The 20,676-nt window shown below is 35.2% G+C and overlaps 1 protein-coding gene and 1 pseudogene across 1 annotated transcript; both read right to left on the bottom strand.

Moving 5' to 3' along the window:
• Positions 1-277: 277 nt before the first annotated feature.
• LOC141823818 (uncharacterized) lies at positions 278-3,705 on the bottom strand (annotated as a pseudogene).
• A 15,312-nt stretch (positions 3,706-19,017) lies between these two features.
• On the bottom strand, positions 19,018-19,771 carry LOC141822968 (uncharacterized). The gene is made up of 3 exons (XM_074710261.1): positions 19,676-19,771; positions 19,477-19,596; positions 19,018-19,404 (listed from the first exon to the last, which is right to left on the bottom strand). The coding sequence occupies exons 1-3, from the start codon at positions 19,769-19,771 to the stop codon at positions 19,018-19,020; spliced, it is 603 nt and encodes a 200-aa protein (XP_074566362.1).
• Positions 19,772-20,676: the final 905 nt, after the last annotated feature.

Here is a 20,676-nt window from a genome sequence, read left to right as displayed (position 1 = left end):
CAAATTCAAGTTACAACTTCCAACATAGAAGCTCCATAACAACAGCAGGTCCATAACAAAGGTTTCAACGCAACAGAATATCCTCCAACAGCAGCAGAAATAGAACAGGTGCATCACAACATTAGCAACACCAAGTAACAGCAGGTGCATCACCAAGTAGAGAAGATAATCATAACTTTAATGTTGACACAGTTAATTTCCACAAGAATGTTAGAATGAAGTAGAGAAGATGTTAGTATGAAAATTTCTTCAAGAATTAATTCAAACAACATATTCGTCAAAGTTCAGTACAACTTACTTTAAGCTTGTTTAATGCATCAAGAAGATTCCTAGGATCAGTGAAACCATCTCGCAAGTATTCTGCAACAGCAATATTATGAAGAACCTGAAATAAATAGAAAAAGTATAGCGAAGAGTTTACTCAAAGAAGAAATGTACATAGGTGAATAAATATACTCTTCTATTGAATGCAACTCAACAACAAATCATCATATACTTTAGAAAGCAGTGGGGTATTAGTTAAAATGAATTGATTCAAGAAAAAATAGACTTGCTTTTGTATAACAGACAATTGATGCATTTTGATAAGAGAAACAACATCAAGGCCTGAGTCACCGCTATTCAGGGTTGGCTAAAGATAAACTGTGTAAAAGCCTTTGCACACAACCACACACACACAAACTATTGGCATTTGGCCTGTAATGAGAACCAAAATCATTATATACCTAATTATCAAAATACGTAGAGAGATAACGTTTCATAAGATAGGCAAATTGTATTTTAAAAAAGATTCAGAGAAGAAAAAAGAAAAACCATTGCTTCGACCATAGACATATCGCTAATCTAACTAGTTGCACTAATTACCTCAGCTAGAAACTCTTTAGTGCCCTGTGATGATGATTGAGAGCGCAGTTTGACTGCAACTTGAGTACCATCTTCCAACAAACCATGGTAGACTGTACCAAATGCTCCCTTGCCGATGATATTCTTAAAGTTGTTGGTTATTCTCTCTAACTCACTGTAAGTAAACTCTCGGTTTTCAAGTTGCAATGGATTATCTCGGCGTCTCTTTAACAATCTTGAGAAGTTACCTGGCTCCACAAAGATCAACTATTGAGCCTTTCACAGAAATAATCAAAGAGCTAGTTTAAGTGAATGGTAATGCAATTCACAAAAAAATAAACAAAAAAAACTAATGCAGTTATTCTAATTTATTAAAGTCGAGATAAAGAAAACTAGAAGTTAATCACTGAAGTCATTCACTCACAGATTTGATCTTTCCAATAGGGCGAATCTCTAGACGAAGTGATGCCATAAAGTTATTAGTGACAATTTACATTTAAGTGAAAACATGTGCCCATGGATTACTTAAAGCAACAAGATATTAGGTTACAGGAAATCAGATAATCTAGCAGATGGTTTAGATGAAAACACAGATCAACAATGATTCTTTAAGTTTTATAGTCAAGATTAACGGCTTCAAATTTCTTTAAAACATACAGGAAGTGTGTTGTAAAGAGCAATAACCTTGGTAGCTGCTAATCAACTGTCTCTAATTTGCAAAGATACAGAAACTCACAAAAATCAAACTGTTACTAAGGTAAACAAAGTTCCTTTTTCAGAATCATTATACTTACTAAATCTAAGTAGAACATTAATATTGGCAACTTTTAAAAGTCAATAACAAATAATAGTATAAATGGGGAGAAAAAAACTAAGACATAAAAAATTATCCGAGTGAAACAAAAATTACTTTCTAATGCCATTTCCCCATTGTCAGGTTGGCAGACAATCAAATTTTCTATGTCAACTCCCAATGCCCTGGAATAAGTTGGATCAAAAGCATGCTCTGCATCAACAAGCATGGCATTGCCTCCCAATTTCTGCATATTAGTAGCCGAATACATAGTTGATTCAGTAATATACTTTAGCAGTTAAAAAAAAATGTGTCACCTTGTCCTACAAACATTTATCATTTCTAAAGAAACAACACTAAACTTTTAAAGCTATACCTGTATTTCTGCAATTGCATGTAGAGCTAGCGTAGTCTTCCCACTGCTTTCTGAACCAAATATCTGTTGAATCAGAAAAGAAAGACAATTTATAATTTCACAAATCACAATAATTCTAGAGCTATTCAATTCTTTAAGCATAGATAGAGAGATCCTTTTGTTTTCCTTGTCAAATGAAGATCAATCTTGTTAATCAAATTATCGAAATACAGCAGGCTTTTTACGTAAAACAAGTGAGATATATCAACAGTATACATACACTAAAGCACCACCAGCACTTCCTAATCTTGTAACACTTCCCTTGCCAAATGAATTGTTTATATCATTCAGTGTTGCTTCCAATGCCTTAAGCTGCAACATATAGAAACCAACTTATTGTCATGCCAGGCTGACTGTAGAAGAAATGACAATAGCTTTAATAAGGCAGCAAGAGCAGTTGATGTATCATTGAAGGAACAATGATACAACTTTGTAAAATAAATGAAACTAATGTAAGTAAAACTCAATGTTTCAAATATTAGCCAATAACAACTCGAGCACATGCAGACTAGCACAAATCAATAGACCAATTAAGCTAATATCTTCTTATTTATAGGTAAGTCATGCACAACCTTCCTGCATTATCAACTTTGGACAAGTTAAGGTCAAAATATGGTGAGCATATATTTGAGTTCAGTTTTCCTTATGAGAAATGCACAGACTTGAGATCCTGGATATAAACCCTCAACGACAATACTTTTAAAAAACCAAGAGATAAATTTTTTATCCTCAAACAAAATTGGTCTGAAATTTATTACCTGAGATCTCAATAGCTGTGCATTTTCCTCCTCCAATTTTGACACTAAAGTTTAAAGCTCAGCAACATATGCCTAAAAACATCAAGTTACAGAGGAAAAAAATTCAAGCTTTTAGGGTCTACCTAGTAATTCAGTGACCAGTCTACCTTTGGAAACCGAGGGCAAACCAAAAACCTATTTTCTCTCCCTTGATCAGGCAGCAGACTCCCTGTTCTTTATCATCCTCTTTTGCCGCTGCATAGCAACCCTATCCGCTGGATCCAACAACGGTCTCTTCCTCCCTCTACTACTTGCCACACCCTCTGCTCCGTTGACAAATTCAACAACCAGATTATCCCACCAATGGATTCGGCCCGCCACCAGCTTGGATGGAACCGGACAGGATTCCGACGTCCTCCTCTGCCACCGCCCCTGCCCGCGCCAAGAAGTCCTCCAACGTCATCTCCGACCCAGGTCCCTCCCCGCCCTCGGCCACCCGGCCAGCGGTGATCTCCCGCCATACCTCCTCCACCGTCTTCCCGCCGATGCTCTTGAGCGACGCCAAGCTGCTACCCTGTCCCGACACTGAGGCTCCCCCATCCGCCCCCAAGGCGGCGGTGTTCTCGGCGCATATGCCGCGGAAAAGCTCCTCCATGCTCATCGACCCGAGGCTCTTGGTGAGTCCGCCGCCTCCGCTGACGGAGCTTTGGAGATGAGCGACGGGGAGAGAGCAGATGGAGATCTGGTGCGTGAGATCGGAGTTGGCGGAGGATGACGACGCCATCACCCTCGAAGACGCCATCGGGAAGCAACTTGGATCTTCAAGTGGCACCGGCGATTAGGGTTAGGGTTTTCAAAGATCCATGTCTCTCTCCGTCGCTGAATCCACATGAAGCACGAGAGACAGAGAGAGAGAGAGCGATTTACTTGCAGAAAAGATGGACCAAAGTCCAATTTATTGACTTTTGAATCCTTCTTCTGTAAACAAACCAATAAATGCATAGAAAATTTCATGTTGACACGAGGAGGTCACCGTACGCACTAGAGGAGCACGGGCCTGGAGGAGTACCGCCCTAGAGAGGAGCACGGGCCTGGAGGAGCACCGGATGCAGCTTCCGTTCTATCTTCGTCTTCGCCTCTTCACAGCGGCGCGAAGAGGAGCTAGAGGTGCGAAAGGGGCGGGAGAAGAGGAGAGGCACGAAAGGGGGGTCGGGAGAAGAGTAGCTACTAGCTAGAGGTGCGAGAGGGGGCGGGAGAGGCACGAAAATGCGGCGCGGGGGAGAAGACGAGCTAGAGGTGCGAGAGCGGGAGAGGGACGAAAATGGTGCGGGAGAGAAGAGGGAGGCGTACGAAGGAAATCGCGGACTCGCCCGATAAAAAACCCTGGATATAAACCATCAACGACAACACTAAACGACAATACTTTTAAAAGCGTTGTCTTTGGCAAAAAACCCGCTAAAAGACAACGTTTTCGACAACGCTTTTGTAAAGTGTTGTGGTTGACCCAAAATAAACGCTAATAGACAACGCTTTCTGTACAAACGTTGTCTTTTGATTTCAAAAGACAACGCTTTTGACTAAAAACGTTGTAAATTGAAATACGACAACGCTTTTGCTAAAAACCGTTGTCTTTGGGGCGTTGTCTATTAACATTTTTCTAGTAGTGTTCACAAGCCAATTGCTTCATAGTAAATTCTTAGAGTCATACAAAAAGATATATCATCTAATGATCTAGTTTCATTATATCTTACAATATTATTCCAATAAATATAAATAATTGAAAAATCATGATTTACAAAGATTTTATGATGAACAGTGTCGATCTTCACTGCATAATGTATGCCATCTAATGATATGGCATGTATTTGCAAGATTCACTACATAATGAATCCTAGTTCTCGAATTGGAGTCACAATGGATAGCTATTTGTATCTTGGTTGTTGGAGAAGGTAGTTTTATTTTGAGCAATATCAATAGCCTTCTTATACATTACATGTAAGCTAAGATAGTTTAGTGATTATAGGCTCCCATATTGAGTGACAATAATTGCTCAAAGATGTTATAGCTTTGACAAGGGTTCAAATTAAATTGTAATGAAAATAATGAGCTTCTTGTTAATATATTTCACTTTCATATAAAGAATGAATAACAAAAAACAAAGGTGCTATGGTTAAGATGGATGGAACCACATACTACAACATGTTGAAGAATATATTTGAGTTCTACGATTCTTGAGTATCAAGATCATTAATGTTTAAATGTGTTTGGGTTGATATACAATCATCAAGAGGATTTTGGTTTGGACCATAATGGATACATTAAAGATGATCCATTCATTTTTGCATCACAAGCCAAGCAAGCTTTTGATATCCAAGATGGAATCTTGGGTGGTAGGAGTCAAGTAATTAGAGTTAAAGCTATATAGTTTGGCATTTGGGGAGGGGGCATGAGATGAGTAGTGATTATTAGTTATATAGCAAATTTCGGGCAACTTATGAATCATTATCTTTTTTTGGACGTTCATATTAGTAAGTTGTATTTTACTAATAATAGCTTTAATTTATAATAGTTGCCAATCAATCATGTGCATTAATTTTGGCACAGAAACTACTTTCCAGGTGTGATTGGCTTCAAGCGCAGCTAATTCAACTTCCATGGTAGATATCTATTCAACGTGTTGTGTTGCTTCCTCATATGATTGTGGCTCCATTGTTGTAGAAAGAACTGAAGTAAAAGTTGCATAGAAAGGGCTCAATCTGACGGAGCTCAAGTATTTTTGAATGGGATAAGTCATGCTGTGATTAGCTTATGGATCAGATATATCATGCTGATAGATGCTCAAATATTTGGGTAATTGCCGAATTCGTTAAGATTGAGGTCTAAGGTTCGCGACATTTTCCGTTGTTGTTTCAAGAGTAAGTTCTTGGTCAATGTGATTCTCAGTCATTGCAGATTGCTCTTCAGTGTGCTCATTGTCCACATCTTGAGAGGAAATTTCTTGTTGGGCTGGAGTTGTCTCGGTTGGTTGAGCTGGACTTGTCTTGATAGTTTTGGGCTCATCAATTGTTGGTAGAAATTCCTCAATGAGCCCATTGGGGTTCTTGATTTCTAGAAGGCCCGTTACAGGAGGGGCATTCAGATGAGAAATATATTCTGAAGCAAAGGAAAAAACATCTTCATGAAAGACGATGTTTCGGGAGACAAAAATCTCTTCAGTTTCAAGATTATAGAGGGTGTGTCCTTTCATTCAGGCTGGATAGCTAATGAAGATGCAATGTCGGGCTCATTCATCCAATTTCGTGCGATTGCATTTCAGTATTAAGGCGAAGCACAAACATCCAAAGACCCGTAAGTAGTCATATTTTGACACTTTTCTAGTGAGCTTCTCATATAGAGTCACGAAATGGAGTCGCTAAACAGGTATACGATTGATTAGGTGTGTTGCTGTGAATATGGCATAGCCCCAGAATTTCTTCAGTAGATTGGACTGAAATAATAGTGTGCGGGCCATATTGAGAAGATGTTGGTGATGCCTCTCCACAATTCCATTCTGCTCAGGTGTCTCCATGCAAGATTTCTGGTGCTCAATTCCTTGTTGGTCATAGTCAAAGAAGTTGAATTCCTTTGCTTGATCAGATCGGATGATTTTAATCCACTTATGAAATTGAACAAGGACCATGTTGATAAAAGATTGCAGTATTTTTTGCGCTTCAAACTTCTGATGCATAAGGTATGTTCAAATGGCTCATGAATGATCTTCTACGATGGTGAGGAAGAACCGTTGTCCACCAATAACACGAGTGTGACATGGACCCCATGTGTCCATATGAACTAGATCAAACAAGGTTATTACATCAACATGTTCTGTAAAGGGTAATCTTTTTTGCTTTGCCTTGGGGCAAGTCAAGCAAATCTTATTTGGATAACTATGAATTTGTGGATAAATTTTAGAAAATGTAAGGAATAACGCGATGAGATGTGTGGCCCAATCGAAAATGTCATAAATTAAAGCAAACAGAATTAGACATGAAAGTTTTAGATATAGCAAAATTGTTCACATATTGCAAATTGAAAGTAAAATTAGTGATGAGTGATTGCTACAAAAGGTACAAACTATGTTTTTGCTTAGCCTTCCTAATCATCATCCTGGAAGACAATTCTTGAAGAAAATAGACATTAGGAAAGAAATATGGTTGAATCAAGTTCTTGATAAGCAATTTATGAACTGAAATCAGATTTACTATAAAACTAAGTATATATAAAACATCATTAAGTATTAAATTAGGACCAAGGGTAACTTGTCCAATGTGCTCAGTCACAGGTGCTCCATTACCATTAGGAAACTGAACACGAGCTGTGATAGTTTTTGTAGAAAAAAATGATGTTGAGAAAAATTTAAGCACATATGTTCACTAGCCCCTAAATAAATTATCCAAGTATCCTTTGGAATTAAATGTGCTTTGTGTGTATGTGATTCTAAAAAGAAAGAGCTTCTTAATATAAGCCAGTGAAATTTTATGTTTTCTAAGCTGTATTTCTCCAATCTCAGTTGGTAGAATCTTGTAGTGAAAAGAAATCGAGGAGGAAGATTGTTGGGATGTATACTAGAAAGTCTTACTTTTTGTATAAATATTAAGAAACTAACAAAATCTTATCAAGAGATTTATTTCTAAATAAATCTAGATAGATAAGGTTGTTAGATTTTTTATAATAAAATATTATCAAGAGATTTATTTCTAAATAAATCTAGATAAGATAAGGTTATTAGATTTTTTCTAATAAAATCTTATCAAGAGATTTATTTCTAAATAAATCTAGATAAGATAAGATTGTTAGATTTTTTTTCTAATAAAATCTTATTACGAGATTTATTTATAAATAAATCTAGATAAGATAAGGTTATTAGATTTTTCCTAACAATTCTTCTTAAAGATTTTATTAGATTTTTTCTAACTAAATCTGGATAAGAAAATTTGTTAGAATCTTTCTAAATTTTCTAAGATGGCTTAGCTATAAAAGGGAGGCTTGCAAAGGGGAAAAGATACAATTTTCATAAGCCCCTCCCCTTGCTCTTAGAAGCCGGCGCCCCCTCTCTTCCTGCCTTCCATAAGTTAGGGTCGGCGCTCCCCCCTTGAGAAGCCTCCTCCTTTGTTCGCCTAAGCCACTTCCTTATCTCCTTGTGCTAGAGCCGGCGGTTAACCAAGCTCCTCCTTCCTAAGGCCGGCGGACAAGAAGAAGAAGAAGGAAGAGGAAGAACAAGGAAAGGAAGAGAAGACTTCGTGTTTTCTTGCCATCGGATAGAAGAGATTTGGTGGAGTAATCTCGAAGGTTCGTTGCCCACACAACGTTCGAGAAGAGGAGAGGAATATAGCAGAAGATCAAGAGGTCTTCGGGTAAAAGTCCCCTTCACATCTCAAAGAAGAAAGGTACAATTTATTTATTCCGCTGCATAAATTATTTTTCTTTTCGTATGGATCCTGAATACCAAACACAAGAGCCCAATGATCTTAATGCATCGATCAAGCTCCTAGTTGATCGAATATGAGGGCTACTTGATAAGATTCCGTTTCCAAAAAATTTTTATCCGGCAAGAATTCAACGGAACGGAATTTCAAGTTCCCATCAAAGATGATTCAGCATAAGAATCCCTGATTATGGCCTTAAACAGCTCAAAGAGTTGTTAAGTTGTGATAGAAGCACTAGCCATGGATGGGAGAAGAGGAATGCTCAAAGCGCAGAGTACAGAGAGAAGGGAAAGAAATTCAAATCAGAACATGCTCTAATACCATATCAAAGATAGTAAAATTTGATAAAAGAACTTTATTCAAAGAAAAAGTATCATTACATAGTGAGCCTATTTATACATAAGTAGTATCCATAAACTATATCTCTTCGATTACTACATTAGCAGGTTTCAATGGTGGCAGAGTTAATGTTGTGAACCAAATCAAAAACTTCTTCTACAAGAACTGTAATTAACCCTATTTAATAGTTTGAGAAATAAAAAAATTAAAACAAAAAAAAGAAAGAGTAAAAAAACTAAAAGGAAAAATAAAAAACTAAAAAGATAAAATCTAAACTATTTTTTTAGAAAAAAAATTAATCTTAAAATTTTAAAATAAATAAAAGATTAAATCTAAGATTTTGATGATCCCATTTGAGTGAACCATAGTGCTGCAATCTAATCGTGCCAATCACGTCAGGAGATCATGAGTTGATTATCTTTCTTGTCAGTAATCTCGATCATCCTTCTTCAAGGCCCAAAAGGAAGGTTGATAGCCTCGATTTCTTCTCATCATAGCTCGGAGGAGAATATAACTGTATCGGAGGATATAAACTAATTGTGCTACTAGATACTCTTGCATCAGATGCCCTAGGTTGAAAAAAACTCGTTCTCGAGTTCAGGATAGTGTCTTCAATATCAAAATCTTTAAGATTTGATGAATCAAAAGTCATCGTGTAAGTGGTAGAATGGAAGGAAGATCCTTTGATATTAACTAAGTTAAATCTTTGGGTGATTGTTGTACTTCTGATGGAATATACACTGCATCCTCAGATAACCTGCCATCTAGAATCTCACAATCATCACCATAAAATACCTCGCCATATACTAGCTAGCTAGTTGACTCGGTCTCATCTTAGTCATAAATTGGATTACTGACGATTTCAATCTTGTCATCCATATCTTTCTCAAGAAAAATTTTATCCAAGTAAAAAGAAAGAACTTACAACCTTAAGATTTTGGACACTACAATTACAGTGTGAGACTGCCTCAGTCGGAACCTGCCTATCACGGTCTCGATCACGTACCTCATGATCTTCAAGATCTTTCGTCGTTAGACATTGGAATAATTCCATGACTTACCTCTATAGATCTTGAAGTATCTCATCTCAGATGCTACGATTATGATGCGAGGCTTCCTCAGTTGGAACCTGCCTGTCACCACCATGATCACGACTACGACGACCATCAATTGGTAGCTTTGATTTTTTTCTCATCATAATTTGAAGGAAAATATAATCGTATCGGAGAACATAAATTAATTGTGCTGCTAGATGTTCTGCATCAATATATTTTATTCAAATTGATCATAGCTTTTATTTGTTATATATGAATTTTACAGATGGAAAGAGAGCTTAAATGAAACATTTATAAATATGTCAACTCTGTAGTGTTTTAATTAATGATGTTAAATTGTCAAAAACTCTATAGTGCTTTAAAATGTACGGTGTTAATCTAAACTTCTCTAGATCTCCATGCTAAAATGTTATTAGTTTAACAATGTTAAAGTGTCATTAGTTTGATGACACTATATATATTTCTTCTAGAAATATTAATGATGCCTCACTTAATAACCCTCACTTATGCGAGGTGCTTTTTAAGCACCACTATTTATTTTTGAGGATGATTTATCTATTATTAAACATAGAAAGAAAAAAAAATCGCTAAATGATGTTTTTCTTGCAATGAGATAAGGATATGAAAAAAATAAAATTATATTTTAAGATCAATGAGCTAGTTGAAGCTGTCAAACGGGTCAATTCATGAAGACAAGCCAATCCATTAAAAACTCATTATATGGCAGAGCGGGATGGGATAAAATCCACCAACTTGGCGGGTTGAAAAATCTTCAACCCAAACCAAGGTGGATTGCGGGTTAGATAGTCAACACACGGATTTGTAAAAAAATAAAAAAATATTAAAAATATTAAAAATATTAATTTTAGATTACAATTTAAATTGATCAAGTTAAAATTTTTAAACTTAAATTATAATTTAGACGGATCAAACCCACTAATTTATTAAGTTTTTTATTTTAATTTTAAAAATTTAAAATAAATAAATAAACATTCTCAACCCATGGGCCAATCCAAGTCCACCGCGGGCCAACCCACGTGGGTTGCGAGCCTAAGCGAGTCAACCTATTTGAACCCATTTTAAAATAGATTGATAAAATTTCAATCCAATCCACCTAAATTGCTTGATGGAACGGATCAATCCGACGGGCCCAACCTAAATTGATAATTATAGAGCCAATATCATCTCCTTATCTTACATTACTTTGGCTAGCTCTTCCAAACTTTATGTACTTCAATTATATTGCCCTTTATAATACTAATTATTAGCACAACTTCTTTTAGGCTTGGTATTTTGGAGGCTTTGCCATTACTCTATATATTTTCTCATGGAGTGTACTCTTTCCTTCTCATTGTTTATCTACTATATTTTGGATGAATATTTTTTTTCACTTAAATACTTTTATAAAAAAAAAGAAAATAAGAAGATGTAACGAAATCCGACTAAATATGATGGTTGTACTTGTTTATCAATTAAATTACTAAAGTTACTTAATTTTGACAATATTCTGTAGTAATATAATTTATCATCAAACATGACATAAAGATGTAAAAAAAAAACTATATTTGAATCTCTACACAAAGTATTGATCACAAAAAAGTGAATGATATATAGATATCTATGTTGGAATACAATCAAAGTTTCACATTGGAAATATATGAAAAAGATTCTGAGGTTATAAGACGTAAATATCTATATTGGTACGAGGTCTTTTGGGTTAAGCTCAAAAATAAAATCTCAGGATGTGAGTCCAAAATGGATAATATCATACTATTTTGGAGATATATATGGATTCCATCGATTCTAACTTTTAATAGTGGTAGCGCAGGTCTATGTGGTGCTATGTGAGAATCCTCACAAAAGAATGATTGGAGGGTTCCTAATAAAGGGTCCATTAGGAGCTCTTAATGGTCCTTTGTTTGAGGGGTAGATTGTTGGGATACAATTAAAGTCTAACATATCTATATTGGTACAATACCTTTTGGATAAAGCTCAAAAATAAAATCATGAGGGTATGAGTTCAAAATAATATCGTTACGAAGATATATATAGATTCCATCCATTCTAAAAATCTATAGGTACCCAACACAAAGGAATATTCATCGAAAAACTCCATATATTTATAAAATTCCAAACACTCTAATCAAATAATGTAAAAAAATTAGAAAATTCAAGTAGCAAAATTTTTTGAAAGTAAAATTGCTATGAATAGTTCAAGATAGAATAAAGCATATCTGTGCAGCGCATAAAGCCGGGCCGGGGGATATGATTGTCCTGCAACCTAAAAAAGAATAAATAATTTAGAAAAAAGACAAAAGGCTAAGCTCCCACTTCTTCTTCTTCCCATGGCATGATCCTTCACGGGAACTAAAGGCAAATTAGGACCATTATCAATGGTCATTATAAAAATTTTGATACTTAATAAGAGTGTTTTTGAAATAAGAAATGTCTTATGATGAAAAGTATAATAAAGGGAGAAGAGAAGTAGCAGTGGGTTTCTGTTGCTAATGCCCCATTACAATAAAATAAATAAAGGAGGTCCAGTCCATGCATGATTTGGGGGATTGGTAAAAGAAATAAGAAAAAAGGAAAATGAAAGGCACGCATTGGATGCCAATGCCATGCATTGTTTTCTCCAAATTAATCTACTGAGAGAGAAAGTGATCACAGGATTCCTGGAGACTTGACGAGCGCATTGAAAGGAGCAGGAATCTGTAACAAAGGGGCAGGCAGTTGTACAATGGTCAATAAAGTTAATTATACATATATACAATGGTCAATAAAGCAAATTATATATTAACAAATTAACCATGGCAATAGCGTTTACCTTTTGCCCTCCTTTACTCTTATCTTTAGTTTGATCACTAACACAACAAGTTATCTTTAGGAGGACTCTGCAGATCAAGCAATTACTATTTGCTGTTAAGGTAAAGTTTAACAAAAGAAGAGTTACATACAAGAAAAGTAAAAATAGAGCTGCGCGGTCAGTTGACTAATCGCTTAATAGGAGTCAAAAAGAATAAGGCTGTAGATCCAATAGAGGAAAGTTACATCAATCAACTAATTGTAGTCGGTCAATTAAATTAGTAATTAGCATATTAATGTCTATAGCAATATTGTGAAAACAATCAACTAATGCTGTAGATAGACATGATCTCTGATCGGGTCTGAATCAGATCTGGCTTGGACCTGTAACCAGGTCAACCAATATATATATATATATATATATATATATATATATATAAGATCCCCATATATATATATATACAGTAAAATGTTGGTCGACAGTTCTAACTATTGGGGAAGAGGCTTTTTTTTTTAAACGGTTGAGATTATCTAATTTTTTTTAATAAATGACTACGATTTAATATTTATTATTCTATAAGCAACTCATTTTATTATTTCCACACTGTCTTTTTTAATCTCATCTTTCAATTTCAAAATCTCGATAGTTTTCGACTTCAATTTTTTAATTATAATAAAGGAGGTTTATCATTTGAGTCTTATAGGAGTAAGGAAAAAGTCAATCTGTCAATTTATCAATGATGAGTCAAAACAACTTTCGATACCCGAGACATAAATAAGTGTTAATACTTCTAAGGTTCAAAATACTCTTTTTAAAATTATCTATTTTTACTAAATATTTTGAGAATGATTATTCTTCCATTGAAGAAATGCATGCAAAATATAAGTATAATAAAACCTTTATAAATTTCAATCGAGCGACGACTATGTTGGTCATTGAAACAACACATCAAAATGGCACCCTTGATGAAATTTAAAATCGAACGTTCTCAAATGCAATTGTTTAGATTTTCCTCAACTAGTGGAGGTACCGATTCAAGTTTATTTATATATTCTGATAATAAATTAAGAGAATCGTTAGTTAGATTTATTTTTATAGAACATCTTTCTTTTAGTTTTGATTTTAAATGTATATTTATAGATTTTTTTTATCAAGAAACACTTAATCTATCTGCTAAACGTGTTCCTTAAATAACACTTATTCGTACAATTAAAAGATTAATAAGGCAAGGGAAAAAAGATTTAATCAAAGAATTTAGTAAATTAAATAATAAATTTTTTTAATATTATGATATTTGGAGTGATCATTGACAAATACATTCGTATATGAGTGTGACTTGCCATTAGATCGATAACTCCTAAAAAATTCAAAAACGTTTATTAACCTATAGAATTTTTGATGAATCACATAATGCTCACAATATCTCTCAATTATTATGTTTAATGTTATAAGAATATGGATTAATTTTTAAAATATTTTTAATATCATTTGATAATGCTAGTTCTAATACTACAAGTATCGAATAACTTAAATTTATATATCAACTTGCTATTGGTGATTTATTTTTTTTATTTATTATGCATATGTCATATTTTAAATTTGTGTATTCAAAATGGATTAAAAATTTTAGAAAATCAAATTAAACCAATTAAAATTTCTATTTTTTATATGGTCACATCCTACAATAATGAACTAATGAGGTAGATTTTATAAAATTAATGGAATAAGATTTACAAAATTTTCAGGTAATGTACCAATATGTTGAAATTCAATATATCAATTGTTACATGATTTATTTTAATAAAGAGAATTATTATATTCATTTTTTACACAAAATGCTAATACTAATATATATTTATTTTCACATCAATAGAATATACATAGTAATATTTATGAAATTTTAAAAGTATTTAATAATGTAACCAAATAATTTTTTGATATTTATTATCCAACTTCTCATTTAGTTACGACGAATTTTTATAGTATAATTTTAATTTTAAATGAACATAGCTAGATATGCAAAGTACCGACTGATGTTAATATCACATATCCTTTAACTAAGATTTTGACACAAAAGAAGTATGATGATCACACTAGGTCACTCGGTATTAGATATTACAGTGATTGACACTAGTGCTAGTGGGAGATTGTTAGTAGTAGCCCTAGAGCCAATTATGTGATGATTAACTAGAGACTTTTGTATCATATTCTATTGTTAATAAAGATAAAATTTGATTGTTATATTTACTTCATGTTTGTGCCAAATGACTAAATATAATAATGTCCTTAAGTAGTGTTCTCTACATCATATCAATTAGTTGAATTGATAGTAAGGTGATGTAAACTATTCTAGTCAAGTATTAAATATTAGTGTATTGAGACTAGCATGTAGGTCAATTGATGACTTGTTCTCACAAGTTAGGGATATGTAATATTACGTTGACACATGAGTATATATTAGAAAATATATACTGAATTGATCGCCATGAGAAAATTTTATGGATCGTTATATGAGTATTATAAACGTTCTCATGTGACTATTGGTATGAATAGTCTTTAGACCTGAAGTCACTACGGTTCCCTATATAAAAAGTTGTGTATTTTAGTATTGTCAAACGTCATCCATAATAGGGTAGACTATAAAGGCGATCACTGGATATACAACGAATTATATAGAGGGATATGAGTGATATAGATGAGATCTATCTCTCTCATATAACAAGAGTGATATCTGTGGGCCTGTTGATCGAGTAAGACTACTAAATGCATGGTCATGCTCAAATGAGTCAATATGAGATATTGAGCTCATTTGCTTGAGTGAGTCTACTCGAGGATCAAGAAATACAAAGATTGATATCAAGGAAGACACGGTCTATGCCTCATTAATCAATTTAGATATCGAGGATAGAAGGACATCATCATACATTATAGTAGTCATGGAAAGGTTAGGTCGAATCTCGACTTTCTTGTCACTTACGTAGCAATGATGCATTGCTAGATGTCGCTCATTGTTTATGTGTCTAAAAAGGTTTAGACACATTACCAACGTTACGAAAATCTGTTAGGTTACACACAAAGGACACGATGCTTCGAAGATTGATTGATTTTAATTTAACTAAAATATGATCTGAAATGGATTAATTGAGTTAGACTCAAGTGACTTCAATTGGATTATGTGATTGAGTCTAATTTGATTTAGACTCATTTAGATTAGACTCAATCAAATTTGAATGAGATATTAATTCATTAAAATATTTAATGAATTAATAATAAAGGAAGATCAAGGTTTTTTTCTTCATTAGATGAAGAAAAGATGAAGAGTCAACATGAAAAATATGTGCTCTATTTGGGTTTTAATTGACTTTAATGTGGGAAAGCTAAAGAGGCAAAAACCCTTCATATTCATAAAATAAACATAAAATGTTTTTTCTTACACTTTTCAAAAAGACCAAGACATTTTTTTTTAACTCTCTTCTCCCTTTTGGCCAAACACTCATTTTCTTCCTTCTCCTTATTTTAGCCGAATCTCCTTGTGTGACTAGTACCACAAAGGTGATTCTTCTCCGAAGCTTGAGATCGTGTTCGTGTGGATACGCATAGAGGCACGAACGCTTGAATGTACAAGAGATCTGACGAACCGAGAACAAACGGGATAAGCGAAGGACACACTTCAAAAGTATAGATCTATTAAATAGATAAATCAAACTTTGTACGAGTTTTCTTTTGCATGGATCACTCTTTGGGATCCTATTTCCGCTGTGAATTTTATTGTTTGTCAAATAGGATTCCCTACATTTCCTTTGCCTGCCAACCTTTTTGAATTCTAGTTTCTCCCTCTGTCCTCCTCCCTCTTAGTCGACTTGAAGCTTTTTCTTGCACTTGCTCCTATAGTCATCATCCGCATCGGAGTCTTCCCAGATATGAGGCTCATAGTCATCATCGGAAATGTGGGTGAGTTGGCGTTTCCACATCTTGATGATAGGGATACATGTGTGGTGTGAGTTTTGGACGACATCAACATTGTCTTCGTCATCGCTACGGGATCTCCTTCGCCAACCATCCTTCTTTGAATTCTGGCTTCTCCCTCCCTCCTCTTCATTGACCTGAAGCTTTTTCTTCTACTTGCTCCTATGGTCGTTGTCCGCACCGGAGTCTTCCCGAATACGAGGTGCATCGTCATTGTCGAAAATGTGGGCGAGCTGAGGCTTCCACATCTTGATGATGGGGAGACAGGCGTGGTGTGAGCTTTAGGCGGCAACAGCGTTGTCTTTGTCATCACCATGTGATTTCCTTCACCTACCGTCCTTCTTTGAATTCTGACTTCCCCCTCCATCCTCCTCCTTTTCATTGACCCGAAGCTTTTTCTTGCACTTGCTCCTACAGTCGCCATCTGCGTTGAATCCTTCCCGGATACGAGGTGTATCATCATCGTCGTCGGAACTAAGGGCGAGCCGGCACTTTCACATCTTGATGATGGGGAGATAGGCATGGTGTGAGCTTTGGGCGGCAACAACGTTGTCTTCGTCACCACCACTGGATTTCGTTCGCCTACCACCCTTCTTTGAATTTTGGTGTCGCCCTCTGTCCTTTTCTTCGTCGACTCGAAGTTTTTTCTTGCACTTGCTCCTATGATCGTCATCCATATTGGAGTCCAATCCTTTATTATTATTATTATTATTATTATTATTATTATTATTATTATTATTATTATTATTATTATTAAATTTTATTAAATATGAACCGGACACGAAGTGAAGGTGCTGAATTAAAATTGGATTCAAGGTCAAACAAAATCCATTGGATATGCACGGAAATAAAAAGTATGTTGATCCAAATCAAGATTAATTTAAACTTGATTTGACCAAGTTATGACCGAATCAAATTTAATTAGGTTAAATCAGTTTAATCAATTTAAAATAAGTTACGAAATTTTTGAGAAATTATATTCTCTCCTCTCTTTTGTTTTTATTTTCTTTCATGTACGTGCCTTGCTCCCATAGTCTCACATGCAAGCCTCCACTCGCAGCCACGATCAAGCCCTCGCTCCTGGAGCCATAGTCATTGACATGGCCTCCCTCGACCGAGGCTGTCACAATCGGATTGATGTGTCCTCCATGTCGACGTACCCTTACAAGTTACATCGATGCCGAAGGCGAACAATTGTAGATTGAGATCCTATGCGAGGTGCTCGAGCACGGCCTCGCACTGTGCTCATGGATCGACTACCTCTACCTCATCGTCAATGGCACGCTCTCTTACACTGCGTCAGCAATCAGGCCTTCCACAATGACTTCTAAATTTCCAACATCGTCATAATTATATATCATTATCGATAAATTAATTTAATAATTTCATAAATAATAAAAAATCTATTCAATAAAAATTAAAAATTCAATGCAATATAAGAAAATACATGATGGTAACGTGCTCACACGAAGTAAATTCAATTCTCTTCTATGGTGGCGTAGACCAACTCGAGATCAGCCTAATCCACTTTTAATTAAGGGGCGGCACTGATGTGAGCTATGGGCAACAACAACGTTGTATAGAAACAGAGTTCTTTTGGCTCTTGAGATATGACTGAGTTGGTTAGTGCGGGACAAATTTATTGAAGTCGATAAGAGTCTAATCTCAACAAAACTGAAGATAATACCCTCTGCTATAATGGCCAACTGTATTTTTCTAATTTATCTCTTTATAAATGATCATGAAACCGACCATATATAACTGTTGAAATAATAAATTCTACTTTTTATTGAAAAATTATTTTAAAAGAATCCCTCAAGACTGAGTTGGTATCTTTAGACTTGCATCAAGATCTTTTAAGATAAGAGTCTCTTTGCATTCCGAACTCATACCAGCATTTGCAAATCATGATTTGATGTGATTGGCAGGTACAAAATGGGTGTGCATGAAATTTAGGGATCTTTGATAAATGGACATACTGCAATATAATGCTACCAGCAGTAAAGATCCAAAAACGTTAATTAATGAGAAAACCAAGAAAAAAAATTAGCCCAAACAAGAACCCGAAATTCCATTTTAACTCGATGCTTTATTGAAAACTCAATAAAATATTATATGTAGTTCATAATTGTGGATTTCTGTTAACAATAGATGCAATAAATTGACAATATTGATAAAAATTAGGATGTAAAATGGCATAATAAAGTATAGAAGGAATTTTAATAGCAGTAATGAAAATAAAAATATTGTAAGCCAAATAACAAGATTGAAGTAGTTAAAAGAACAATAATTTTTATATTTCTTGTCAATAATTTCTAGTCCAAGAAAAAAATTTCAAAATTATTTGCATAGGTTTGATTTGGTATTGTTATTGTTAACCAGTCTGATCAATCTTGGTCATAATTTATTGAGAAATGATGCTCTTACTATTTTCTATTTCCATGTGTGAAATAACATGCATCTATAAAATTGCAACTCGATATCGAAAGTCCTATAACAGAATCTCTGTGAATGATAGGGGAACAACCAAAAACCAAAAGGGAAAAAATGCATGTGTGCAAGAGAGAAAAGAGAAGAGTGATTGGTATGCAGTTGATTTCAGGTAGGTGGAGGGAGGTTGGAGAAATCCCGCCGCTCTCCGCCGTCGATCACCGCCGCCCAAACAACCAACAAGTTGATCGCGGTTACCAGCAGAATAAGGAAACATATGATGCCTATTCTTACCTTCATGAAAAACACTGAATCCCACCGCGGATCTTCCTCGCACCTCGTGCCTTCTATCGCCTCCAGCAGAGCGCACAGAAGCGTCTCCGATCGGCTGTTGACGCCCGCCGATTCCATCAGCTCGCGCAGAACCTTCCGCAATCGATCCACCAACTCCTCCTCCGGTCGAATCTCCTGCTCCGCCGCAGTCCTCGAGATGATGTTGGAGGATCCGTGAGATCCTCCTTCCTCCTCCGATTCGATCTGCAAGGGATGAGAAATCTGCACATCACAAAATAGGGAAATCAGCGAGAAAAGGAAAACTTCGAACCAGAATTAGGGACTCGAGCTCACCTCCGTCGGATCCTCGACGATGCTGCTCGCCTCAGGAGAAAAATCCAACAGATCGCCGCAGTCGTCGAGGGTTTCCTCCGGGACCGTCGAGATGGGGAAGCTCAAGCGTCTGGAGACGACCTACGGCGAGTAGGCGACCAAAGGCGAGTAAGGGAGAGCGAGGAGAGGAGATGGAAGAGATCAGGGTTCGGGGGAGTACCTTCGGAGGCAGTGAAGGGGTTTCCTTTGGCCGTGCGCCGCCGTGGATTGCCGGCCGCGGAGTTCGCCTCGGGGTCTGGAGGGCGGAAGGCTTCATCGCTGTCGGTCGAGGCCGGAGGGAAAGCAAAGCGATCGTGGCCAGCTCGTTCGAAATTTGAAATCCTTTATATAGGCCTAGTTCAACATTGGGCTGGGCCTAATGTGGATTCTTTCATAGGCCGTTCTTGGAGCAATTTAGATACAACTTTCAGTTTGCCCCTATAGTTTATCAACAATTACGGTATACCTTCCTTATTTTAGAATCTAAAATGATTCAGATGAAACTTAGTACAATTGTTCACGTCAATTATAATTATTTCCAAGAGTTCCTAGATTCATTTCATAAGTGAGCATTTCCTTAAAATCAAACTAACTAAATTTTTTTCAACCAATCAAATGGGTTGATTTTTACTATTATAATTGAATTGATAAAAAAAATTGATTAATTTGATCAGTAACTCAATTAATCATTTTTTAAAAAATAAAAAATATATATATTAAAGTTTTAAAATAAAAATGTAATTGTTTTTAATAATATATATATTAAAATAATAATAATAATAATAATTTAATCAATTTAACAGAATTTTAAAATTCATAATGGAAATGAAACTAATTGAACTAAAATAATTAATATTTTTTCAAAAAATAAACTATCAAATAGATGGAACCGAATTTTTAAAATAATTTAATTAATCAATTATTTCTATTAAATTTAAATTTTGCTCGGCCCTAATTTGACACACTCCCACTATGTTTTTTCTAAAATAGATACTAACCTAATATCATCATTACATATTGCAATGATTTGATTTGAAATTTAATAAACCATGAAGGTCAAAGTAAAATTTCCTCTTCTTTTTCTATCACAGTTTTTGTTCCTATTTGAGATCGTCTTTTAGAGGAGTCGTCAGCCACCTGATTTATAGGTTGACGATCAAGGTAGTCCCCACGAGCAGCGAA

This window comes from Curcuma longa, chromosome 3 (assembly GCF_044706935.1).
Source record: "Curcuma longa cultivar G26 ecotype Majalengka, Jawa Barat chromosome 3, ITB_CL_G26_1.1, whole genome shotgun sequence".
Classification (NCBI taxonomy): Eukaryota; Viridiplantae; Streptophyta; class Magnoliopsida; order Zingiberales; family Zingiberaceae; genus Curcuma; species Curcuma longa.
This window is presented reverse-complemented; position numbering and strand designations above follow the sequence as displayed.

Coding starts and splice junctions, on each gene's coding strand:
- LOC141822968 (XM_074710261.1), bottom strand. CDS start 19,771: ATGAAGCCTTCCGCCCTCCAGACCCCGAGGCGAACTCCGCGGCCGGCA. Junction 19,597..19,675: donor CCCCTTCACTGCCTCCGAAG/GTACTCCCCCGA, acceptor TACTCGCCGTAG/GTCGTCTCCAGACGCTTGAG. Junction 19,405..19,476: donor TCGTCGAGGATCCGACGGAG/GTGAGCTCGAGT, acceptor TGTGATGTGCAG/ATTTCTCATCCCTTGCAGAT.